This window comes from Kogia breviceps, chromosome 14 (assembly GCF_026419965.1).
Source record: "Kogia breviceps isolate mKogBre1 chromosome 14, mKogBre1 haplotype 1, whole genome shotgun sequence".
Classification (NCBI taxonomy): domain Eukaryota; kingdom Metazoa; phylum Chordata; class Mammalia; order Artiodactyla; family Physeteridae; genus Kogia; species Kogia breviceps.
This window is the reverse complement of record NC_081323.1, coordinates 14,645,445-14,671,833: the sequence shown is the minus strand read 5'-3', so window position 1 is coordinate 14,671,833 and position 26,389 is coordinate 14,645,445. Positions and strand designations below refer to the sequence as shown.

Genomic DNA, 26,389 nt, shown 5'->3' with positions numbered 1-26,389 from the left:
TACATACAGGGCCTCTAAGCGTCTGAGACACGGCGAGACGCGGCGGCTCGGTTCCCCCGGTAACCCTGCCGCTCGCTGCGTCGCGCTTCCGGAGCCTGCGGGCGGCGCGCTCCAATGACGTCACGAGGAGACTTTCCGGCCGGTGGCAGAGTCGGGCTGAATTTGTGGGGGCCGGGGGCGCCATGGGGGCCACTGGCGACGCCGAGCAGCCGCGGGGACCCGGCGGGGCAGAGCGGGGCGGCCCCGAGCTGGGAGACGCGGGCGCAGCGGGGCAGCTGGTTCTCACGGTGAGGGCGCCCCCGGGGAAGCCCCGGCCAGGCCTGGCCTCGGACTGCCGGGACCCTGGCCAGCGGGTGAGAGAACGCGGCGGCTGGTGCTGCCGAGGGGTTGGCATTGTCGCAGTCCGACGATCCGGCTTCATATTCTGGTGCCGCCCTCCTAGCTAGGTGACGTGGGCCGGCCCTGTCAAGTCCCTGAGCGCCAGTTTTCTCTTCTCGAAAATGGAGATGATTAGTCCCTGTCTCGTAAAGTTTTTGTGGGAAAGGATATAAATGCGGGTAAAGCGCCCAGCGCATCATCTGGCACAGGGTAGGCCCTCGGTAGACACTGATTCCTTTCCTCCACCCGTTCCTGAAAAAGTGGGGTTGGGACTTGGAGGCAGGAAGCTTTTCCTCGGTTCCTCTTCCCTGGCAGGGCCTTCCAACCACTGCCCTCCCCCCTACCCCAAGCGGGGAGAGCCGGTGAAAGCACTTGAGAAGCAGGGATGTCTAGGTATAACTTAATACCCACCCTCCACCTCCACCCCAGCGTCACGGACCTCGGTGACATCTGCTCCCTTGGTCTCCACAGAACCCTTGGAACATAATGATAAAGCACCGGCAGGTACAGCGGAGGGGCCGCCGCTCACAGATGACAACAAGGTAAGGCTGGCCTTGGGTGGGACTTCCCCTCCCAGGCACTGGCTTGGGAGGCAGCTTTTGGGTCCCCACTGCACAGAGCTGAGAAAGAGATCATTGGATCGGCCAATAGAAAGAGGAGATTCAGATTGTGTAATTCTGTGTGACCTTGAGTAAGTCATTTCCCTTCTGAACTCAGAAGAGGGAGCATGTTGATTCAACAATGCCCAAGGTCCCTAACATTCACAGGCTCTGTGTTTGAAGGCTCCAAAGAGGCAAAATAGCATGGAAGTTAAAAAAAATGTGGGACTAATAGTATCCATCTCAGGGAAGGGAGAGAGCACAAGATGGGTCTTTGGGATGCTGGTTATATATGTTTCTTGACCTGAGTAGTGATTAAAAGGATGATCACTAAAACTGTTTGTTAAAGTGTATAGACTTTTTCTGTGTTAAGTATTATATTCTAAAACACTTTAAAAATAATGCCATTCCATAGAGTTATGAGTATGAAATACAGTCCTGCATCTATGTGGTTTGCAGAGCACCTGGGCACATTGCTGGTTTTCTGTAAAAGCCATATGTTATTGTCATTAACAGGTCCTATCTCAGTAATTGGCTGGGCAGAGTAGGAAAGGGTATGTTTGGGACATGCCTCCTGACTGTGTCTCCTTCCTGAATGCAGTTTCACAGATCCTGCCATCTCCATGGATCTCCTCCGTGCTGTCCTGCAGCCTAGCATCAATGAGGAGATCCAGACTGTCTTCAACAAGTACATGAAGGTGAGAAGGACACAAAGATAAAAAATTAACAGGAATAAAGACTGATGGGCAGTCCTTTCCTGCATCACAGTCTCTCTTTCTAGTACACACAGATAGTCAAAAGTTTTCCAATTCTGAACCCCCCAAGAATGTTTTTCCTCTTTGTGGGTAATTTGAATTCCTCTTCTTGTTACCAAACCAAACTCGGGTCTTACTGCTTGCCCACGTGCAGTGAAGCCAATCTACTGTCCCTGGGTTGTGGTGAAGGAAAATGCAGGGTTTATTGCAGGGCACCCAGCAAGGAGTCCAGGACAGCTAGTGCTCAAAACACCCAAAGTTCCCGATGGGTTTCAGCAAAGCATGTTTAAAGGCAGAGTGAGGGAGGGGCATCCCAGGGTATGTGATCAGCTGGTGCACAATTCTCTGATTGGTTGATGGTGAGGTAACAGGGTGGGTCACAGGGGTTAACATTATTAATCCTTAGGCTCTGGGGGCTACGTGCTCATATTCATCAAGTAGTTCATTTCTTCCCTTTGGTGGTAGATTTAGTATCTATAAGACAATTCAGGAAATGTGCATCAGATACTGTTATCTAGGTACTTCAGGGAGGAGCTAAAGCAGAGGATGTGAGGGAGGGGTCTGCCCCCCAGGAAGGCCCCATAGGGTCCTGCTCCATTACATTTGGCCAAGCTGTTGTGAGGATGAAGTGACTTAAGTGTAATGTGCTCAGCACTGTGCTTGGAATGCAGGTGTTTTTATTACTTGTTTAATAATATCACCATTATTACTATTGAAAATTCTTTTCAAGATCTGTTAATAAACTTATACATGGCTCTACCTGGATGTCCCATGGATGCTTCAATCCCAGCATATTCAGGACAGAACTCTTTTGTTTTTCTTCCTAAACCTTCTCCTCTTATGTTTATTCATTCATTCAAAAAGTATTTACTGAGCACCTACCATAATGCAAGCACTATGCTAGGCACTTAGGGATGTAGCAGTGAACAAAATGGACAGTGCCGTTACCCTCTTTAAATAAATGTGTACTTTGTCAGGGAATGCCAGAGAGAATGGGAAGAGAGTGACCTATAGGGAACAGGGATGCTATTTCATAGCTTGTGGCTAGGAAAGCCCTCTGATAAGAGGACATTTGAGCAGAGACCCAAATAAAGTGAGGAAAGAACAAGTCATGCAGATACCTGGAGGGAAGGCAACCCAGGCAGAGGGAACAAGGGCAAAGGACCTGAGGCAGAAGCATGCTTGGCACATTCAAAGCAACAGAGTGGCTGGAGCCAGCAGAGCCAGAAGGAGAGGAGAAGCAGAGGTGACCAGACAGGTAACAGACTCAGCTCAGGCAGAACTTTAAAGCCGTGGTGAGGACTGTGAATGAAATTGATTGCTTGCCACATCAGGAAACAAAGGATGTTGCATCCATCAGCCACCCTGATGTTGAGCCATGAGGGAACTCAGGATAGAAACAGGATGCCCTCCATCTAGTGGCCAACTGCTGCAGCCACCCCTGACCGTGCACCTTGAGGAGACTCAGGATGAGAAAGCACAAGATACTGGTCCCAGATAGCGGAGGTGCATATCAAAGGAATAATTTCATTGAGCCCGGACTTTTGCATCTTCTCATGCATAGGAAAGTGCTAAATTCCTTAATTTGAGATGTCTGGTTTTCTTTATTTAAGAGTAATCTTTTGATGTTCCGACTCCCTGGTCTTTGTTGCAAAAACTCCTATATGTCCTGGGTCTCCCCACTTGTCTCTTTGGAGCAGTCCCTCAGAGCTGTCTGAGATGCTGTGTACCAGGCTTAAGTCCTCAGTTTTGTCCGCTGAATAAAACAACTCAACTTTCAGGTTGTGCATTTTTTTTCCAGTCGACAGGACTTTGGGTTTTATTACAAGTAAAATAGAGGCTTTTGGAGAGTTTTGAGCAGAGTTCATGATCTGAACACTTTTAAAAAGTTGCTCTGACAGTTGTAAAGAGAATAGACTTCAGGAGGACCAGTTAGGAGACTTGAGATGATAGTGGCTTGGGTGTTAGCAGTAAAGGTGTTGGGAAAGAATCCGATTCTGTATGTGTTTTCAAGGTAGCAACAGGATTTGCTAATGATTCAGATGTGCCGGGTAAAAGAAAAAGAAGTAAACAACTCCCGAGTCATTTGCCAGGAGCAGCTGTAAAGATAGGATTGTCACTGACTTGATATGAGGAAGACGGGAACAAGCAGGGGAAATCAGGAGCTCAGTGTTGGACAGGTTTGAATGGGACCATCATTCACTTAGAAACCAGAGTCCAGTGACTCTGCCCTCTGCTCCCTCTTCCATATCCAGTAGTGGGGTCCTGTACCTTCCACCCCACAATCTGACCAGCATACCCTTATTCCTTGCCTCTGCCTTGGTTCAGGCCTTCATTATTTCTCATTCAGGCTCCCACTGTAATCCCTAACCGCCTCTGTTCTTTCCCTCTTTCAGTCCACCCTCCATACAGCTGCCAGTGATCTCTCAAATGTAAACCCAATGGTGTCACTCCCCTATTTAAAATCCCTCTACAACTTTCCATTTTTTTCTGGGTGAAATCCAAATTCCTTAACATGGCACATATGGTCCCCTGTGATCAGCCACACTCCCCTATATACCTAGTTATTCCTGCCCCTGACTTCTGCACATCCCAGAATGCACCAAGTATTCTCATACCTCTGAACCTCTACATGTGCAAAAATAAAGAGGTTAAACTCCTAGGAAAAGGCTAGACCAGCATTCAATCCAGGATTGTCTACCTCCAAAGTACTTTCCTTGTTGCTTGTCCCAGTAGTGGATGCCATGATTCAGGAACTTTCTCTCCTGAACAAACGCTGGATAAACACAATTTGTGGCTTCACATAGTCTGCAAAGATAAGTCCTTACCACACTTGTTTTTATTATTATTTTTTTAATTTTATTTTATTTTTGGCTGCATTGGGTCTTCATTGCTGCGTGCAGGCTTTCTCCAGTTGTGGCGAGCGGGGGCCACTCCTCTGTGCGGTGTGCAGGCTTCTCACTGTGGTGGCCTCTTCTGTTGGGGTGCGTAGGCTCCAGTAGTTGTGGCACACAGGCCCAGCAGTTGTGGCGCACAGGCCTAACCACTCCGCGGCATGTGGGATCCTCCCAGACCAGGGATTGAACCCGTGTCCCCTGCATTGGCAGGCGGACTTCCAACCACTTCGCCACCATGGAAGCCCCACACTTGTTTTTAGACAAAGTACAAATGACTTGATTACATCACAGCTTCAGAAAAGTCCAGGCTCTTGATCGACCTCATCTGATCACTTTGTTTAATGATGTTCCAAATCTCAGCTACCCATTTTCTTAAAAATGTTTAGAAAAATAACTTCTAGAAATGGCTGATTTTATCCAAGCCATTGTGAATTTTATTCATTTATTCCTGTTATTACTAAATTCATGCCCCTTTAAAAAGAATATTCTAATAATGTAGCTTAGGAAATGGATTTATGGGTGGATAAATGGGATGGGTAAATGGATACATGATAGCAAATATAGCAAAATTGTGGACTAGGTGGTACATGTTAGTATTCATTGATTGAATGAAAGTAAAAACCAAAGTCACTAAAACTCACCTCCCAGAATACCAAACCGTTAACAATGACATAGTCTCCTATATTTATTTGTGTGTGTGCATGTGTGTGCGAGCGCACTCACTCATGTTTAAAAAATACGTAGGATCAGGGAATTTCCTGGCGGTCCAGTGGTTAGGACTCGGCACTTTCACTGTTGTGGCCCTGGTTCAGTCCCTGGTTGGGGAGCTAAGATCCCACAAGCCGCACAGGGCGGCCAAAAAAAAAAAAATACATAGGATCATTTTACACACACTGTTCTGCAATTCAGCTTTTTCATTTAACTATATTTTGGTCATGTTTCTAGGTCAGTACATAATAGCTCACCCTAATTCTTTTGTAATAGCTGCACAGTAATCTATTGTATGGATGTACCACAATTTAATGAGCTAGTCCCTAGAACATTCGGATTACTTACAGTTTTTCTCTATTACAAACAGTGCTACATTGAGCACTTTGAAAGTATATCTTTGTTAACCTGTGAGACTATTTCTGGGGGATAAATTTCTAAAGATGGAATTGGTGGGTAAAAGGGGAAACATATTTTTCCCTCAAGAAAATTTCTCTCCAGAAAATTTTGTTGTGGTTCTTGTTGTGTTGTTTTTGTTTGTTTTTGTTTTTGTTTTGGCCACACGCCACACAGTGGGATCTTAGTTCCCCAACCAGGAATCAAACCCGTGCCCCCTGCAGTGAAGGCACGAGTCTTAACCACTGGACTGCCAGGGAAGTCCCTCTCTCCAGAAAGTTTGTGCCATTTTACATTTCTACCAATAGTGTTTGAGAATTCCTTGTTCATGACTGCATTTCATTCTCACGTCTGGAGGTAGCTTACATTCACCCCTACATATTTGTTGCTCTGCCCACCTCACAGGCTGGTTCTAAAGTATCCAGATTATTTTATTTTTTATTTTTTATTTTTTTTGCGGTACATGGGCCTCTCACTGTTGTGGCCTCTCCCGTTGCGGAGCACAGGCTCTGGACGCGCAGGCTCAGCGGCCATGGCTCATGGGCCCAGCCACTCCGCGGCATGTGGGATCCTCCCGGACTGGGACACGAACCCGTGTCCCCTGCATCAGCAGGCGGACTTTCAACCACTGTGCCACCAAGGAAGCCCAGATTATTTTAACTAGCTTTCACATAGTCAGTAGTCGGTATTGAACCACCAGTATTAATCTCCAGTTTTTTGTTTTGAGATCAAACTCATCTGATCATTTCATTTAATTTTGCCTGTAGAATTTTCCTACTGAACTCTTGAGGTCTCTAATCCAATGCTTTCACACTCTTCTCCTTGGTTTGATGTTAACAACAAAGGCTTATATATATAAAATTCTGAACATAAAATGATAGTACTTCCCCATAGTTGTCTTCCACAGGAGGAGCATGCATTATAGGTTCCAGAATTTTTCTATTCACCAGAGAGAACCAACACTTTCTTCTGGAGACATGGACTATTGTTACAAATGTGCTCCGGGTATCTTGGTTTGGGGCCTCATGTCACCTTGTCCCTTGGTGTTTTCAGGCTCAAGCTGTCCCTCTTACCCAATGGAGGAACCTTCTGCCTTTCCTTTCCCCAGCCAGCTGGGACGGCTGACATCCTGGGCCCCTGGCCAAGTCTCACCCCTCCCAGTCTACAGATGTTTCTTTCAGACTGGGCGAAGTCAGAATTCAATTAGGCTTTTCCACTCTCTGGGTCTTTTCTAGCCTCCCTGACCTGTTCATCTCAAGCACTGGGGTGGTTGTTTTTTCTTCTGTGGAAGTAAGACATGTACATTACAGAAATTGAGAAGATAGATAAGCAAAAAAAAAAAAAAAAAAATCATATCACCGCTTTTACTCTAATATATTCTTACAGTTCTTTTACTCTGTATATTCTTATAGTTCTACAGTTTGCTTTTTTGCTGTTTTACATAAATAGGCTCACACTATCCCAGACTATTTTATAACTTGCTTCCTTCACTTGACAAAATATCATGAATACCTTTTCGTGTCAAAAATATATTCTCCTAGGGAATTCCCTGGCGGTCCAGTGGTTAGAACTCTGCACTTTCACTGCCGAGGGCATAGGTTCAATCCCTGATCGGGGAACTAAGATCCCGCAAGCCATGTGGCACAGCCAAAAAAAAAAAGAATAGCTTTATTGCTGTGCCAGAGGAGTTGTACAGCACCTCCGTGATGGTTCTCCTCCTTAAGAGCATATAGAGTGGGGAAGCAGAGCCTAGGGTATGAATCTAAGTCTGGCTGATCTCAAAGCCATGTTCATAATCACCTTTACTTTCTTTCTGAGGGTAGGAGGAAAGCTTCTGTTTTATATTCTGTTCCCTTCAAATTGATGCGTATTAGCAGGACTTCTGACCTTGTCTTCTATTGTACCTCTCCCTAGTTCTTCCAGAGGGCCGCACTGAACGTACGAGACAATGTTGGGGAAGAAGTGGATGCAGAGCAGCTGATCCAGGAGGCCTGTCGGAGCTGCCTGGAGCAGGTGAGATTAAAGAGGAAAAGAGATGTAGGCACAAGGTTTAGCCCTCAGGGCTCAGCAAAGAAATGTGGTCCCATCATCAGTGGTATTTGGAGGGATACCCAGCGAGCTCCTTACATCTAGATAGGGCTTAGAGCGTTGCTGACAGAAGGGAAGGGAGGTAGCTACTAGATGCCAGCTACTGTGGTAGATGCTTTCACCTGCGTTAGTTCATTTACATCTCAGAAGAAACCTGTACAGAAGGCATGTTTCCATCCCTAGTTTACAGATGAAGAAATTGTGGCTTGGAACAAGTGAGAGATAGAATAGCTAAGGTCTGGCTCGCCTCTACAAGTGCTTGGTGATTTGATCCTTCAAGTAATCGCAACCCCTTTTGGTATCATGAGAACTGTCACCCTTTCTGCCTCCCTGCCTCTCAACGTGGTCAGGAGTGACATCAGGTCTAGAAATGGCTGTGTTCTCAAGATAGTAGTGAACCAGTTTGCATGTGTCAGCTGCTGTTATTAATAGGAATTTGTCAGCATCACCCAGATTCTCTGCTTGACTGTGGAACCATTAGCTGTCAGAGTTGGAAATTTCTTCATAACCATAGCCACAAGGGCAGGCTTGAGTTCAGTCCCATGAGGGTAATTATCGTGAGATGAGAGAGTAATATCTTCCAGGAGGCTGGCTGACTAGCTACTCAGGCACAGCCTCAGAAACGAGCAAGACCAGGACCTAGACCTCAGCTTTGAAAAAGCAGAACTCCATCCTGTGAGGTCAGTGAAAGCTGATCTGGTTCTCATAGACTATTAAATTTAAGCTAATCAAATTCATAAGAGTCCATTTCATTAACTCACTCTGGGACTGTAATATGTTATAATCAGTTGTGACATGTGCTGATAATAAAACATGGCAGTTTGCTAACACTAATCTTATAAGTTTGAGCTGAATCAATATTAAATTGATAAAACCTTCACTCTCATTTGCACCCTGAAATGATTCCTTGAATTTATTTATCTCTTCACCTAATATGTGTTGAGGGCCTGCTATTTGCCAGGCCCCAGCAGGGCTGTGCAATATGAACACAGTCATTGCCCCCAGAGCCCTTGACATTACTCCAGTAATCACACAACAGGTCTATAATCAGAAACGGTTATAAATTCTGTAAGCATAGGAGGTGATGAGAGAGTGCACTAAAGGGTGCTGAGCCCAGGGGCAGGGCAGAGCGGAGAAAGACAGAAGCCACTGTTGTTGGTTTTCAGAGATTGGGGAGGACGGCAGAGCACTGCAAACCGAGTTATAGGTGCGGAATTTTAAGCAGAAGAGCTACCTAATGAAATTTGTATTTTCAAGATCCCTCTGGCTGCCATGAGGAGATTGGCTTGGGAATCAGCCATGGAGATTGAAAGGGAAATTTATGAGACCATTCAGGAGTCCCAGTGAAAGGTGAAGATGGAGTTAGAGTGAATTGGGCATAACCTCCACTCGCTGAACGATCATACCTTTCCAGGCTTCTGAGTCCTCACATCCACCTTCCAGAGTTCCCCTCTTCCAGTACTGATGTAACTGTATGGTCAGAACACATGGAATCAGAGCATAGGAAGGTCGAAAGCCCAAAGTCTAACTTAAAACCAGACGAATCAAGAAATTTGGGGGAATTCCCTGACAGTCCAGTGGTTAGGACTCCACGCTTTCACTGCCAAGGGCCTGGGTTCAGTCCCTGGTCAGGGAACTAAGGTCCCAAAAGCCACGAGCCACGGCCAGAAGAAAAAGAAAGAAATTTTGAAGAAGTCTTTAACCTTTCTGACCCTCAGTTTCCTCATTTCTAGATTTTGGACTAAGACCACTGTTTTGCTGTGAGGATTAAATGCGATGATACACATAAACCACCAACACCGAATGGCTGCGTACAAAGCATACTAGACACTAAATACGTGGCAATGACATTCACAGTGTGGTACATATTGCTGCCTCACAGCAGAGCCTCACTTTCAGGGGGCCAGGATACGTAGAAGCTCCGTGTCTAAACTGCATGCATAACTTCTTGTTACACTAAAAGATTCTTCAGACTGGACCTGATAGAATCAGACTAGACTATTTCTTGGTTTTAGTGGGATTAAGACTTGATTGGCTTGTTTTCACTTTTGAAACCCCATCTTGCCCATCTCAGTGGTATTTCCTAATCTCCTTCACTACCTCTTTACAGCTGTTTCTTAGGGAGAAATGGCTGATCTTATCTATGGCACATGGCCTTGGGGTTTTTGATTGATTTTGTTTTGCAAAGTAGTTGTTGTTATTTCTTCGTTTTATTTATGCAAGTAGTACACATTCACTAAGAAAAATGGGGCATAGTAGCTAAGAACGCAAGTTTTCTCTTGATTCTCACTGCGCAGATTTGAGTCCCGGCTTCAGCACTGACTGGCTGTGTGACCTTAGGCAAGTTGCCTCACCTCACTAAACGTCAGATTTCTCATCTGCAAAGTGGAGATAGAGGCTCTACCTCATAGGAGTGTTGTGAGAATTAAATGTGGCAATACTCTTAAAGCATTTAGACCAGGAGCAAAGACTCAGTAAATGTTACCTGCTGCTGGTGTTATATTAAAAGTAGAAAATATAAATTACAAAGAAGAAAATTAAAATTTCTCATAATCTTACTACCAAAAATAACTTCTATTAACATTTTGATGTGTTTACCATTTTTTCCCCTATGTATGTTTATACACATGTGTTCATTCACTGGGACACTGAGAATACAATGGAGAACGAAACAGACCACACTTGAACCCACAGTCCCCTTCAGAGGCCACACTATTTCTCTGTTCCCTTTTATAGCCAGACTTCAGAAAAGGTTGCTATCCCTGGCTCTACCTTGTCACCTCCCATTCATTCCATTAGTTCTTTCATTCGTTTTTTTTGTCATCCCCCACCCACACCCCGCCTAAGCCGCGCGGCACAGCTGATTGAACCAGGGCCGTTGGCAGTGAGAGCGTGGGGTCCTAACCACTGGACCGCCAGGGAAATCCCTGTTTTGGGGGGGGTTGGTCTGGTTCTTTTTCTTTGATTTTTTTTCTTTTGTTTTTCTTTTGTTTATTCCATTCATTCTTTCACTCACTTTGTTTTGGCTTCAGTCCCCACCAATTCACGGAAACCCCTCTTATATCAGGGTCACCAGTAACCTCCATGTTGCTCAGCTTACTCAACTTCTTGGTGGCATTCGTTGCAGTGGATCATTTCATGTTTCTTGGAACGCTCCTCTCTTGGCTCCAGTACCTTGACTTTGCTCCAGCCTCATCAGTCACTCCTCCTCACTTTCCTCAGCCAGCTCTTCTTCTCTGCTACTAACTTGACACATTCCCAAGTTCAGTCCTCAGACCTGTCAACTTAAAGAAAAACACACAACAAACACACAACATAAGAGTTGCAAGTTAAGTTTTATTCAGGGACTTACTGAGGACTGTACCTGGAGACAGCCTCTCAGTGGCTCTGAGGGAACTGCTCCAAAGAGGTAGTTTATATATGATTTGGGTGGGGGGGCTGCAGTCAAGCATACGTTTTGGTGAAAGATGACTGCTGATGACAAAGAACAGACATCTCAAGTTAATGATTTTGCTGCTTTTCTATGTATGGGAAGATGCAAGAATCTGGGGTCATTGAGATTCTCCCTGAGATACGCATCTAACTGTCTAAGGGCCTGTTTATCCAAAGCACAGAGTGCCTCATCCTGTTTTTCATCCTGAATTTCTCTCGGGGTGCGCTGTCTACTTTCAGTGGGTTACGACTTAACTCTTGTAGTGCTGAGTGGTGAACAGCGCTCTTTCTTTTGCTTTGTTCACAAATCCCATCTCTTCTGTGGCTGCCTCTCGTTCTAGGTGATTTCATCTAGTCCTGTGGCTTTCAAGCCAATTTAACTGTTGATGATTTCCAAGTGTATATCTCAGCCCTGAGCTACTTCCCCTCTTGCCTTCCTCCAGTCCATCCTCACAGCAGCCAGACCCATCTTTTTAATGAATCAGATTGTGTCACTCTCCTCTTTAAAACCCTCCAGTGACTTCCCATTGCTGGCAGAATAAACCCTAATGCCTTACCATGACCCACAGAGCCCTACCTAGACCTCTCCTGCATACTTCTTTAACTTATCTCATCCCACCTCCCCCTCACTGACTACATTCTAGCTCTATAGGAATCCTTTCTGCTTCTCCAGCACACTGAGCTCAGGGCCTTTGCACTTGCTGTTCTCACTGCGAGGCTTGCTGTTCTCACTGCCTGGCATACCCTTAACTCTTTACAAAGCTGGTTCCTTCTTTTCTTTAGGTTTAGCTTAAATATCACCTCACCAGAGAGGCCTTCCTTGGCCACACCGTCTAAAGTAGTGCCCCCACCCCGCCGCCATCTTACTCCCTTCCCACCTCCATTTAATCTCTATCACCTTACTTGTTTATTCCGCCATTTATTTCAATCTGAAATTATTAATAGTACACATGTTTACTGTCTACCTCCCTCCCATCCTCAACCTCTGTTAAAATCTTGAGCTTTACAGCAGTTGAGGCCTGATCTCATTCACCACTGTATTCCCAGAGCTAGGATATGACTCTTAATTTGTGTACATTGTTTATTGAATGATTGAATGAATGAACATGGCAAATGAACAGGCAGGGTTCCTGCTCTCAGAACCTACAGCCTAGTTAGGCAGACGGGTCTGAATTAAATTACCACACAGATGTGTGCAAAATTACACACTGAGATTTGTGCACTCTTCACTGAAAAGGGACAAAGCTTGGAGGAGAAGATCATGAGTTCAGTTTCCAACTTTGCAAATTTGAGACATCTACACATAGACATGGGGCAGACCATTACATAAATCTGGAACTCAAAGGAGAGGCTACCACTGAAGATAGAAAATTAGGGAGACATCAGTTGATAGATGTTAACTGAAGCTGTGAGCATAAATGAGAGCAGGCAGAATATCTAATGAAAAGAACCAGATTGAGGAGGATGAGCCAGCAAAGAAGGCTAAGAAGGAGTGGCCAGAGGGCTTCCCTGGTGGCGCAGTGGTTAAGAATCCACCTGCCGATGCAGGGGACATGGGTTCGATCCCTGGTCCGGGAAGATCCCACATGCCACAGAGCAACTAAGCCCACGTGCCACAGCTACTAAGCCTGGGCTCTAGAGCCTGTGAGCCACAACTACTGAGCCTGCGTGCCACAACTGCTGAAGCCCATGCGCCTAGAGCCCGTGCTCGGCAACAAGAGAAGCCACTGCAATGAGAAGCCCGCGCACCGCAAGGAAGGGTAGCCCCCGCTCGCCGCAACTAGAGGAAGACCACACGCAGCAACGAAGACCCAACACAGCCAAAAATGAAAATAAATAAAATAATTCATAATTTAAAAAGAAAAAAAAAAGGGTGGCCAGAGAAGTAGGAGGAAAACCAGGGCATGTGGCCACAGGAGCCAGTAGAAGACTGTTTCCAGAAGGAGAGAGCTCTCAGGGCTGTCAAATGCTGCTCCGAGAGGTCACGTGATCCTGACTCTGCACAAGCCTGCAAGGCCCTGCCAGCCTCCCCACGCTCCTTGCTCACCACTCTCTCCTTCTCCCATTACTTAGAGGCTGTCCTCTTCTTCAAATGAGCCATGTGTGTTCCCACTTTAGGGCTTTTGCACTCCTTCCTGCGGCGGAAACACGCTTCTGCTCAGCCTTTTCTATACGTGGCTCCTTCACATCTCAGTTCAGAGGCTCCCTTCTCAGCAAGGCCTTCTCTGACCACCGACTCAAAGTAGCCCTCCCCTCTGGTGATTCTCCATCACATCTCCTAGCTAGGGTTTTTCCTTCTCAGAGAAAAATTCATGATTCGAAATCACCTTGTTTATATGTTTGTTTATTTGCTTATCATCCAGATCACCCACAGAATACGAGCTCCACAGAGCATGGCCCTTGCTTGTGCTATTTACTGCTGTGTCTCCAGCACTTACGTACTAGGCACTCAATATTTATTAAGTGAAAAATGGCAGCTTACTAAGGAATATATTTAATATCAGTGCATTTAGTTGGAAAAAATATATAGCATATGTTTACATGAAAAAAAGTGAGGAAGAATTTACATTGAAATGTTAATAGTATTCTGTGGGTACTGAGGTTTCAGATTTGATTTTTTAAAATTTTGCTTATTTACATGTTTCTAATTTTTCAACAATGGTCATGAATTATTCAAGTTTTTTTAAAAAGATATCTATTTGTATGCATATCTCAGGGTCCCTTTGTACTGACCATGAAAGAGTTTTAACCCAGTTTGAAGTTGTGTCTATAAAAATGGGGGCAGAGAGGCTTACCCACCAAAATAGTGACTGTTAACACTTGGTCTTGTCCCTTCAGGCTAAACTACTGTTTTCAGATGGAGAAAGAGTAATACCCAGATTGACCCATGAGCTTCCAGGGATAAAGGTTAGAGTCACTGTGTCCTCAGGTCTTGGAGGGGGAGACCAATCAGACTGGGAGGCAGGTGAACTCTGTGGCCTAGGGGAGGCTCCACGGACCACCCATTTGTGGGACCAGGTCTAAATAGCATCATGCTGGGAGGGCTGCTGAGTCCTGGCTCAGGGAGGGGCTGGAGGGTGTGGTCCAGGGGCTCTGTCTTCTGCAGCCCCAGGGGACCCGCAGTTCCCAGCACCGGCCTCCCACTGACTCCTTTCCCTTCTGCAGCGTGGCCGGCAGGCAGAAGAGGAGTGTGCCCACCGAGGAAGCCCCATTCCTAAAAAGGTAAACCATCTCCTGGTCTTCTGGCTGGGGAAAGGGCCTGCAGCTCCAGCAGGGGGTGGGGCTTCCTCAGCACACCTTTGGGCCTTTCTAGCATGAGAGGCAGGCGCCCTGGGAACAGTCACCCTCCCTATTCGCTCTCAGGCATCATTTGGTCTCGTTGGGAAACCATCTCCTTCAGGTGACCCTGGACCTGCCAGTGGGGCGGGGGCTTCCACAGGGTCAGGCCACTGACACCTGTTCTTTATGGCAGAGAAAAGGACGGCCTCCGGGACACATCCTGTCAAATGAACGTGCAGCCACAGGCATGGTGTGAGTAGGGGCCAACAGAGCCAAAGGGAAGAGCTGGGAGGGAGTGGGCCGGGAGGAAAAGAGGCCAGAGTTCTCTGCCTGGCAAAATCAGATCCATTTGTGCCAGGTCCCCATGGAGGAGCGCTCTCTAGTCTGAGGGATGGGGAAAGAAGGCAGTGAGGAGGATGTCGTATCCTGTTTTTACCCCAGAACAGTTCAGCACAGCTTTATTAAACACCAGAGGTTTTTATTGGTAGTGTGTATTGAATGCTTGTAATGTGCCGTAACTGGTCTAAATACCTTATATATACTTGATCTTTTAATCCTTACAACCACGATCTAAGGAAGGTATAATTAATTTTGCAGATAAGGAAACAGAATTACTTGCCCAAAGTTACACAACTAATAAAGGGCAAAACTGTACTACATTGCCTCCAGGATGGTCATTTTCAAAGATTTTTGAAGCAACAGAATCTTTTTTCAAACAGAGCTTTATGTGGGAGCCTACTATGTAAACACTGGTCTGGGAATTCCCTGGTGGCCTAGTGGTTAGGATTCTGGGCTTTCACTGCCATGGCCTGGGTTCAGTCCCTAGTCAGGGAACTGAGATCCTGCAAGCCCACGCGGCATGGTGGGGAGGCAGGGAAGCCACACTGATCTGGCTAAGAGACATGAAGATAGTTTGAAAGCACCGACTTAGGAGACGCACTAGTGGAATCCTCATACCTTAGATTTGTCCCCTGCCCGAAGCAAGTTCATTCCTCACTAACACAAGATAGGGAGTTGCTGCTGTTATCTCCTCCTGACAGATGAGAAAACTACAGGCCAGAGAGGTTCCTGACTTGCCCACACGGCTAGCCGATAGCAGAGCGAGTCCTCGAATGGCTCCTAGTCCCTGTGCTTTTCTCCCTTTGCACCTCCTCTCATGAGCACCAGGAAGCAGCCCGCCAGGGCTGGAGTGCGAGTGTATGAGGAGCTCCCGCCAGCAGCAGCAAACCACCTTCCAGTCCTAGGCCTGGTCTTGGAGAATTCACCTTTCTTCGTTCCCTCCAATCAGATGGAAACCCAAATCCTGTGAACCAATTCGTCGGGAAGGCCCTAAGGTATGATTATATGAGCATGGCAGTGACTGCTGTCCCAAGGAGACCCAATCCAGGCTCTGGGCTCCACCTTGAGGGCAAGGGGCTGGGGGTGGTGAAGGACATGTGCATGCCATTCCAGAGCCATTTTCCCCTCCCACCCCACCTCCCAACTCTGACCTTCCAGAAGCATCCCAAGTAAGGACTGAAATTCGGGGCAAAACAGAGAGGGCTTGGTCTTTGCTGAAGCCTTCTCCCTATAAAAGCTAGTTGTCACTAATATTTATCCAGTACTTAATATGTCATGGGCACTGCCCTAAATCTTTTGTATGGATTCCCTCATTTAATGTTTATAACAACCTTATGAGATAGATTCTGTTACCCTTCTATGGTTCAGGAGCTTTCTTTCCTACCTCCTGTGCAGAAATTATATTATTTTTATCTGGTTATCTTATACACTGATACACCTGAAGACACTAAGGACCACAGAGTTGCCCAAAGTCACATACTGCGTAAGTGGCAGAGCCAAATGTCAAACCCAGCTGAGGTCTGTGGACACCAGTCTGTGCTCTTTAACTCTGTTGCCTCCAGAACAGTTGTTTGCAAGCTTTTTTAAGAGTAGAATCCTTTCTTCAACTAAAATCATACATGGAAGCCCAGTAAGGTAGGTGAAAGCTCCACTGTCCAGGTTGCAGCTGTGTCCAGTAGAAATGGTCCACCCTTTATTGTACTGGCCCTCTGCTTCCACCAGTGACCACACCTTTCTTCTTCAACTCTACTCCCTTAGAATCTCCTAGACCTTTCTTTTCTACTCCAAACACCCCTTCTCTCTCTCTGGTGAGTCCTTCCTCAGCAGTGACCCATACAAGTGGGCATTCCCCAGAATTCTCTCCATTGCCCACTTGTCCACCTAAAGTTTCTCTCTGGATGATCTAAAGCGTCCACTCTTATGGTTTCGGGGACTAGTATGTGCTGAAGTTGCCTTACCTCTTTGTCTGTCCCACACCTCTCTCTCTAGTTTGAAGCTTGTATATCCTACTGTCTGCTAGAGCTCTTGGCCTGGAATCTCCATAGAATTTCAAACTCAGCATATCCAAAATTGAAATCAACCTTTCCCCCAGACCTGCTTCAACCTTTTCTACTTGAGTCATCTTTGCCTCTTCATTTCCTTTTTCTCCAGACATCCAGTCAAGTCCCGGATGATTCTACCTACTAAATACGTTTCTCACAGGTCCTATTCCCCCTTTTTCATCCTACTGCCATCCTGGCTCCAGTCTTCATCTTTCAGAACTGCTCTAATTACAACTGCCTCTAAACTGCCCGCCCAGCCTGTAGTCTCGCCACTTCACGCCCGTTAACCACGTTGCAGAAGAGCGAGCTATCTTGAGCACAAATCCGGCTCTCCCTGTCTAGAGGCCTTCAGTGACCCCCCATCACCAACAGAATGAGCAAAATGAAAAGCCGTCCACATAGTGTACAAGGGTCCCCAGCCCCTCTCTGCTTTCCTCTCCAGCCTCATCAATTGCCACTCCCTAATTTGCTCTCTGTCTTTTAGCAACACAATTGCTGTGGTTTCTCCAACAAGCCAACCCAGCTCTCACCTGCCTTTGTTCATGCTGCCCCTCCTTCCTCCCCTCTACTCTGTCCAGCTTGTGCTCTCCCTGTCAGAACCAACTTGGGAATAACCCCTTCAAGGAAGCCGTCCTGTTACCCTCCCTTTGGCTCCCATCATGCCTTGCACTCATCTGTGTCACTGCCCATCTCAGGATGGTATCATTATCTGTACCTACGTCTGTGGCCCCCTGGAGAGCAGAGACTATGTCCAATTCATTCCTTTACCCTCCGCCCCTCCACCCCACCCCCGCCCCCCATATGGAGTAGAGGACCTAGCATATTAAAAGTACTCAGTTTCTTGAATCAGCTGTTTGATGAACAGTGGACAAGGGTGGTGGTAGGAGGGGGCCAAGGAGGAGTGTTTCTGTCCCACCCACCAGATAAACCTCAGCCTCACCAGCCTCTCTATTTTTTGTACAGTGGGACCCAGCTCGGCTGAATGAATCTACCACCTTTGTGTTGGGATCTCGAGCCAACAAGTAAGTCTAAAGAGTTTTGGTGCTGAGGGAGAGGGGAGCTCGGGGGCCCACCACTAGGACCACAACTGCTGGGATTCTTACCACTCCTCTGTTACTTTGCAGGGCCCTAGGGATGGGGGGCACCAGAGGGAGAATCTACATCAAGCACCCACATCTCTTTAAGGTAGGTGAGTGCTGGGAGTCAGGCAGACCAGGGCAGTGGAGTAGGTGGCGCTGGGAGTAAACTCTGATCAGGGAGTCAGGATATCTGGGTTCTTGTGCCCCCCCTGACCTTAACCTTTACCTTTGGTAATTTACTCAGCACCTCTGTGCCTCAGTGGTAATAGTGACTTTCCTTGTATGTTTATTGTGTACCAAACACGGTTTTAAGTGCTACACTTACATTATCTCTTGGAACTGTCCTTTAAGATAGGTATTGTTATCCTTATTTTACAAATTAAAATAAAACAAAAAGAAAGATTGAGGAAGGCTAAGTGACTTGCCCAAAATTACTCAGCTAGTAAGTGGTGAGTTAGGATCCTGTCTTCTGCAAAGCCTGAGATCTTAACCACTGCTGTATTCAGTTGTCTATAAGATAAAGAGAGTGGAGCAAGGCAGCAGTTCTAACCTTTTTCAAAAACAGGACTCCTCTCCGGAGCTATGCTTTGGTGTCCACTGTTTGAGAAAATCTTGGGGGTGGGGGGACATGAATTCACCCTCTTAAATGAATTTGTATTTTATCAGTCACAAAAGATCCGAATACATTAGGAAAAAAGTAATGCGCATGTGTTCAAGTTATATTTTTTTTTGCGCCTTTGTGCAAGGCTTAGTGCCCCTTGTCAGAACTACGCAGCTCCTTGGGATCCCAGAATCATGGGCTCTGTCTACTACATTCTGTGCAAGTTCATGTTCTTCAAAGGACAGACCTACTTCCTCTGTTTTTTCAGTCTTATGTTGTGGGATTCCCAACACCTGGACAATTTGGTGTGCTTGCTGCTACTTCATTTTCCTCTCTTAGTGTCTTCACTCCTGTTGTTCCCTTTGATGGCCTTCCTCCCCTACCCTTTTCTCTGCCTGACTGTTCTGTAAGATCTGCGTCTTCCAAGACCCTTGCTTGCATCATCTGCCAAATGGATATGCTCTTGGACCTACTTCCAATTCCTGTTGCACAATGGTTAAGAGTATCATTTCAGTCCTGGTTCCCTTACTTACTAGCTATGTGACCTTGGGCAAGTGGCTCCACATTTCTGAGACCGTTTTGTCATCTGTAAAATCAGAATGATGCAAACCAGCCGTTTAGAGTTGGTAGAATTAAGAGAGAATGCAGTAAAATGTAGCCATTTTTGGTAATAACTTTAAATGATGGAGTATAAGCTATAAAAATATTGAATCATGTTGTACACGCGAAACTAATATAATACTGTAAATCAACTGTACTTCAAGAAAAAAACAACTGACTTCCTCTGTTTAAAAAAAAAAAAAAAGAGAGAGCAAGAGAGAGAAAGCACAGTAAAGCTCCCAGACAGTGCCTGGCCTAGCAAGGGCTCAATAAATGGTCATCATTACCAGCATACATTCCCAATTCTTAGACCCATCATTTTTAATAAACTCTCAACCTACACTGTCATTGCCAGTGGATGCTATCTCTCATTGTAATCTTTCCAGGCTAATAAGTGGAGGGAAAATATTTTTGTTGTTTTACTTTTAATTCTTTATTAGTGATAATCATCTTTTCATCCATTTAGAGTCTATTTGTGCTTCTTTTGTAAACTGCCTATTATATCTTCTGCCCATTTTTCTGTTCTTCTAAAGGCGTTATTCAAATTTTCTTTTCCTTTTTAACTTTTGTTAATAGAAATAATATGTAAACCCATTCTTGTTGTAAAAAGATTCAAACGAATCACTGAAGCTAATAGGGAGCAAAACACAAAGCTCCTCTTAACCCTTGAATCTGACTCTCTTCCCCTAGAGGTCACCCCTAGCAACATGGTAGCATCCTTCAGTCTCCTGTCTATATGTGTGTGAGTGTGTGTGTGTCCTTGTCCTTTAGTGATATTTTGTTTGTGTTATTGGGCTCATGCTATATATATTCTGATTTTTCTTTTCACCCCAAAGTTCATTCATTCACTGAAAAACTACTGAGTGCTGAGCATTCTCAAACTGCCAGAGATACAGTAGTGGACAAAACAGACACAGACAACACCTTGCTCTCATAGAGCTTACATTCTAACGCAGGGCAAGCTATGGTCTGTGGGCCAAATCCAACCTGTAGCCTGTTTTTGTCCAATGCAGAATGGTGACATTTTTAAAGGGTGATTTAAAAAAAAAAAAAAAAAGATTATGTGACAAAGATGTATGTGGCCACCAAAGCCTAAAATATTGGGCTGGCCAAAAAGTTCCTTTGGGTTTTTCTGTAACATCTTACAGAAAAACCCAAAGGAACTTTTTGGCCAACCCAATTTTTTTTTTTTTAAATATTTATTTATTTATTTTTGGCTGAGTCGGGTCTTAGTTGCAGCACACGGGCTTCTCTCTAGTTGTGGCATGTGGGGTCCAGAGTGCATGGGCTCTGTAGTTGTGGCGCACGGGCTTAGTTGCCCCACAGCATATGGGATCTTAGTTCCCCGACCAGGGATTGAACCCGCGACCCCTGCATTGGAAGGCAGATTCTTAACCGCTGGACCACCAGGGAAGTCCCTGGCCAACCCAATATTTACAGAAAAAGCGTGCTGGCCACTACAGATCTAGGGAATAATATCTTAGTGATTTGTCCATGTTATTAAGTCTCCCTCATTTTACTTCTAACAGCTGTGTAGAATTCACAGAATAGATTTTCTATCATTCATTTCATTGCTCCCTTACTTATAGATGTTGAAGTATTTTCAGACAGTTTTGCTGTTGTAAACAGTGCTGCACCAGACATCCCTGTGTGCATGTGTGGATGACTGTGAAGGATAAATCCCTGGAAATGGGATTGCCGGGTCAGGAAGTACACACTTTCAAATTTTTGATTAATATTTATATTACTTGGGAAGTGAACTAATTAAACTGCAGATTTAAATAATTAAATCTGTAGTAACCATACAGATTTCCCAGCTTGGTCTCCATTTCAAATGATCTGCCTATTTTATAAAACTTACCTTTATTGGACACTTATGTGTCATATACTATATTTACCACCTTTTATGCACTATCTCCTTTATTTTTTGTAAATTTTTTGCGGTACGCGGGCCTCTCACTGTTGTGGCCTCTCCCATTGCAGAGCACAGGCTCCAGATGCGCAGGCTCAGCGGCCATGGCTCATGGGCCCAGCCGCTCCGTGGCATGTAGGATCTTCCTGGACCGGGGCACGAACCCGCGTCCCCTGCATCGGCAGGCAGATTCTCAACCACTGCGCCACCAGGGAAGCCCTCTCCTTTATTCTTAACAACAACCCTATAAGATAAGTGTTAATACTCTCTGTTTTACAAATGAAGAAATTGAGTCTTGGGACTTCCCTGGTAGCGCAGTGATTAAGAATCCACCTGCCAATGCGGGAGACACGGGTTTGAGCCCTGGCCTGGGAACATCCCGCATGCCGTGGAGCACCTAAGCCCATGCGCCACAACTGCTGAGCCCACGTGCCACAACTATGGAAGCCCGTGCTCCACAATGAGAAGCCACGGCAATGAGAAGCCCATGGACCGCAATGAGGAGTAGCCCCCGCTCGCCACAACTAGAGAAAACCCGCGTGCAGCAACAAAGACACAACACAGACAAAAATAAATAAATAAATAAATAAAATTTTTTTTTTTTTAAAAAGAAACTGAGTCTCAAGGAAATCATCACCTACATTTACACCACCTGATAGTTAGCAGAAACCAGAATTTCTGAACCAAATTCTTTTCTTTCTCTTTCTTTCTTTCCCTTTTTTTAAACTGCTGCCCCCTAAAAACCCACCAGGCCAGATTGGCCACCTTCACGTGCTCACCTGCAACCTTCCCTACCACGTGCATTGCCTGTGGGCTAAGCTCTGAACCCCACAACTAAGTTCTTAACCACGATGCTATTCTGCCTCCTCCAGGGCATGAAGTGTCCTGATTTTTGTTTTAGAAAATTTGGTCACCATAGTAGTCACATGTGTTGTAAGCCACCTCAGATCATTTCTTCAAAGAGGAGTACAGCTCTAAAATAATAGTCACGGTCTGACCAGTTACCAGAAGTGCTGTGTTTTGAGAAAGGAAAGGAGGGAGTTCCTTGCTGGTCTGGTGGTTAGGACTCAGCTCTTTCACTGCAATGGCCTGGGTTCAATCCCTGCTCGGGGAACTGAGATCCCGCAAGCCACGTGGCATGGCCAAAATTTTAAAATTTTAAAATTTTTTTGGATTTCCGTGGCGGTCTAGTGGTTAAGACTCCACACTTCTAATCAGAGGGTGCGGGTTCAGTCCCCAGTCAGGGAACTTAAGACCCTCCATGCCGCGTGGCGCAGTCAAAAGAAAAAAAAAAAGGTTAAATTTTGAAAACAAGGAAAGGGGCAGGAATGAGAAGTGTACTAAACCTCGGGGAATTGGGTCCCCTACCCTGGCCTCCTGGGCTCAGGCCTGCTTGCTCTGAAGAGGTAGGTGAAGCCTCTACATCCACCAGGCTAGGACGAGGTCTTGTTGCTAAGAACTGCTCAAGGGCCAAGAGTATGCTCTGGACCAAATGAGAAAAGCCCATCACACCAGGCTAACATCTCCCCCCACGACTTCATCCCTCACAGTACGCAGCTGACCCCCAGGACAAGCACTGGCTGGCCGAGCAGCATCACATGCGGGCAACAGGGGGGAAGATGGTAAGTATTGCCACACGTGCCACTGCCAGAGACCCACCCTGCTGAGGGACCAGGGCTATTGGTGGCAGCTTACCCCCAAATCTGAGAGACTCCATGCCCAACAAACGTGAGAAAGGAGACTTGTAAGAGTAGAGAGGGCCCATTCCTTCATGCTGAAGACCAGACTGTAATCCCTGGCTTCCCTCGCCTGACCCCAGGTCTCCTGCACACCTCCCCCTTCCCTTCCAAAGCACCCTTATATGTAGATCATATTAGCTGTATGTAAGAATGGCAGGTACAAGACGCCCTGAACACTGCTTTCCCATCATGTGCTGCCCATTGACGGATTTCACTCCTCCACCACAACTCTTCCACCAGAATCAGCTATGGAATCTCTTCTCAACACTGTGCTCCAGGCCGCACCCCTTGTCAGAAGGAATTAGCACATGCAGTGAAACTTGTTTGCCACACCTGGCAGCCCCTTCCAGAATCACTTCTACTTAAAGAGTTCTTAAATCAAGCAACAACCTTAGGAAAATCATCGTTGCATGTGTTCTAAAACTATCATGGAGGCATTTGTCTATCACATGCCCTGTCCCCCACCTGAAGACTCACTTAGTCCCACCGCTGGGACTGCTCCTATTAGAATTCAGTGGCCTCGGGACTTCCCTGGTGGCTAGTGGTTAAGAATCCACCTGCCAATGCAGGGCGCACAACTTCCAGCTCTGATCTGGGAAGATCCCACATGCCGCGGAGCAGCTAAGCCCGCGAGCCACAACTACTGAGCCCGCGCACCTAGAGCCTGTGCTCCGCAACGAGAGAAGCCACTGCAACGAGAAGCCCACGTACCACAATGAAGAGTAGCCCCTGCTCTCCACAACTAGAGAGAGCCAGCGAGCAGCAATGAAGATCCAATGCAGCCAAAAATAAATAAATAATTAAATTTATTTTTTAAAAAAAATTCAATGGCCTCATAAACAAGTATGCCATCTCCTTTCTGGCAATGAAAGCTATCTTTTATTTTCTACTATATGCTACACTCTTTCAAAAAAGATTTCAGGAAACTTACCATTGACACATACATAAATAAGAAATAGGGGCTTCCCTGGCGGCGCAGTGGTTGAGAGTCCGCCTGCCGATGCAGGGGACACGGGTTCGTGCCCTGGTCCGGGAAGATCCCACATGCCACGGAGCGGCTAGGCCTGTGAGCCATGGCCACTGAGCCTGCGCGTCCGGAGCCTGTGCTCCACAACGGGAGAGGCCACAACAGAGAGAAGCCCATGTACCGCAAAAAACAAACAAACAAAAACCCAAATAGGATTAAAAGGCAAGGCAGGATCTAAAATTAAGCCGCAAGAAAGACTAGGGTTTTTTGGGGGTGGGGGGGTCTTTTTGGGTTTTTTTTTTTGCGGTACGCCGGCCTCTCACTGTTGTGGCCTCTCCCATTGCAGAGCACAGGCTCCAGACGCGCAGGCTCAGCGGCCATGGCTTACTGGCCTAGCTGCTCCGCGGCATGTGGGATCTTCCTGGACCAGGGCACGAACCCGTGTCCGCTGCATCGGGAGGCGGAATCTCAACCACCGCACCACCAGGGAAGCCCAAGAAAGACTAGTTTTAAAAAAGGGATTTTTTAAATTGCCAGCCCAGGAGACCAGTGCAAGTCTATAGGTTTTCAGCTGCAGGCCCCACTCAAGGACAACTGATCTGTCACATAGTTCACAGTGCCCCTAAGATGAAGACAGTCAAATGTCTCAAGGGACACACAGTTATTCCTGACCCTAAGACTGGAAAGAAATGACTCCCACAGAAGACTGTCTCATGTGATGGACAGCATCCGCCACATGGTAGACTCACAAGAGGGCTCTCTTGCTGCAGACCATGGCATTGTGCTACAGCAGTTCTGCAGGCCCCCAGACAACACAGCCCAGTTAATGGACAGCAGTGCGGTTTATCATGTTTTCCCTTTCGCCACGAAGTTCAAAACCAAATTATCTTAGTTCCAGAGTTCACATATGGCTTCCTCCTAATTTCCTATTTCCATGTATATTTTTCCACCTCTGGGATGACGGCTATAAGTAAATTAATCATCATTCCCCACTCTCCCACCCATAAATTTTCTACTTGAGTGAAAGATTGTCTCAAGAAACTATTCCCCAGACAGCCTCTCCCTACTTACTCTCCCTTGCTAAATTATAAACTATGACTACACGCCCCCACCTTCCAGCCCTTACATTAAGGAGACGTTTAATAAAGTATTAATCGAGTTGGACTGAAATGAAGCAGAGGCAATGACGACTCTCCTTTCCTCCTGCCCCAGGCTTACCTCCTCATTGAGGAGGACATCCGGGACCTTGCTGCAAGCGATGACTACCGGTAAAACCTGCCCTCCCCTCCCCTGGGATGAGCCTGGACCTACCTCCTCTCTTGTTCCAATTCTCCTCCTCAATGTCTTTTCCAGAGGATGCCTGGACCTGAAGTTAGAGGAGCTGAAATCCTTTGTCCTGCCCTCCTGGATGGTTGAGAAGATGCGGAAGTACATGGAGACACTCCGGACAGAGAATGAGCATCGTGCTGTTGAAGCGCCTCTGCAGACCTGAAGCCAGGTCCCCTGGCTACAGTTGGCAGCCCTCCTCCAAGGCCCTCTTGCCCACACGGCTGAGGCCACTGCTGGGACTACTCCTAGATGGATCTCAGAGGAATTAAAGCTATGCCTGGGCTAGTTTGTAGTGACTCAACTGCAGAACACCCCCAGACTGGCATGTGGTTCTATATTTGTAAAGTTATTGGGATAAGAAGCAATTAAACAGTTTGTAATAAACACAGATGGTGAGCCTGTTGTGAGGTCTGCCTGTGCATGCTGACAAAACATCAAGGGCTCTAGAGGAAGTGGGTGTAGGAAAAAAGGACCAGGCACCCTTCCCCCACCCCACATTATCCCCAGGAAGCCCAGTGCCCCATGCGTATCTGCTTTGTAAGACGAATCTGGGGACACCATGTACCTTGCCAGTCTTCCCTGTCCCTTTATTTCTATTTTGTCACCCAACTAAGGTATGGAAGTAGCAGAATGTGGTGATGGCTGGCACCATGGGAGGTTGATGACAAAGCAGAAGAAAAATACAAGGTGGCTTTTATTACCCCCATTTTACAGGTTAAAACACTAAATTATGTGCCCAAGGGAACACAGCAAACCGTTGGAGAGGCAGCCGATGAACCTGTTTTCCAATGAGGAGTCCCTGGCCCTGGCTATCAGCCTCTAGTTTTTCCCCTCGCCTGAGAGTTCAGGCTCTTAAAGCCCCAACCAAAGTGCACAGGACATAATAACAGGTGGAGGAGCTGGGGTTTCCGGTTTGGGGGAAGAGTACGAAGGCCCTAAGACTGGAGACCCTCCCTTCCCCTCGGAGTAAGGTATCCTGGCTGGTCGTGCCGGGTGTTCCCGACAGCAGCCAGGCGTTTGACCTAAAAGGATTCATCCCATGTTGACCTTTTCTAGGCCCTTTAATGGTCGGCGTTTTCCAAAGGCGGCCAATCCGCTACAGCTTCGTTAATTAATGACAGCGTCTCCTGCCAATCGCCCATCAGAAGCAGCATCCCGCCGCCCAATAGTGGTACACTGGTGGGTGGTTCTAGCAGTTGCCTGGTGACAGAGTGCTCTGGCGCGCCCCATTGGCTGGATCAAACCCAAG

General features: G+C 46.5%; 1 protein-coding gene across 4 annotated transcripts; it reads left to right on the top strand.

The window, feature by feature from the left end:
• The first annotated feature begins 118 nt into the window (after window positions 1-118).
• On the top strand, window positions 119-25,542 carry DNTTIP1 (deoxynucleotidyltransferase terminal interacting protein 1). 4 transcript variants are annotated; one of them, XM_059037842.2, is made up of 13 exons: window positions 119-287; window positions 850-920; window positions 1,579-1,675; window positions 7,648-7,746; window positions 14,092-14,160; window positions 14,419-14,475; window positions 14,726-14,784; window positions 15,821-15,866; window positions 17,877-17,935; window positions 18,038-18,098; window positions 22,656-22,727; window positions 25,024-25,079; window positions 25,165-25,542. In XM_059037842.2, the coding sequence occupies exons 1-13, from the start codon at window positions 183-185 to the stop codon at window positions 25,301-25,303; spliced, it is 990 nt and encodes a 329-aa protein (XP_058893825.1). In that variant the 5' UTR covers window positions 119-182; the 3' UTR covers window positions 25,304-25,542. The 4 variants fall into 4 exon arrangements, with proteins under 4 accessions (XP_058893825.1, XP_066870304.1, XP_066870305.1 ...); XM_067014202.1 differs by having other exon boundaries at window positions 127-353; XM_067014203.1 differs by lacking the exon at window positions 14,092-14,160 and having other exon boundaries at window positions 125-353.
• Window positions 25,543-26,389: the final 847 nt, after the last annotated feature.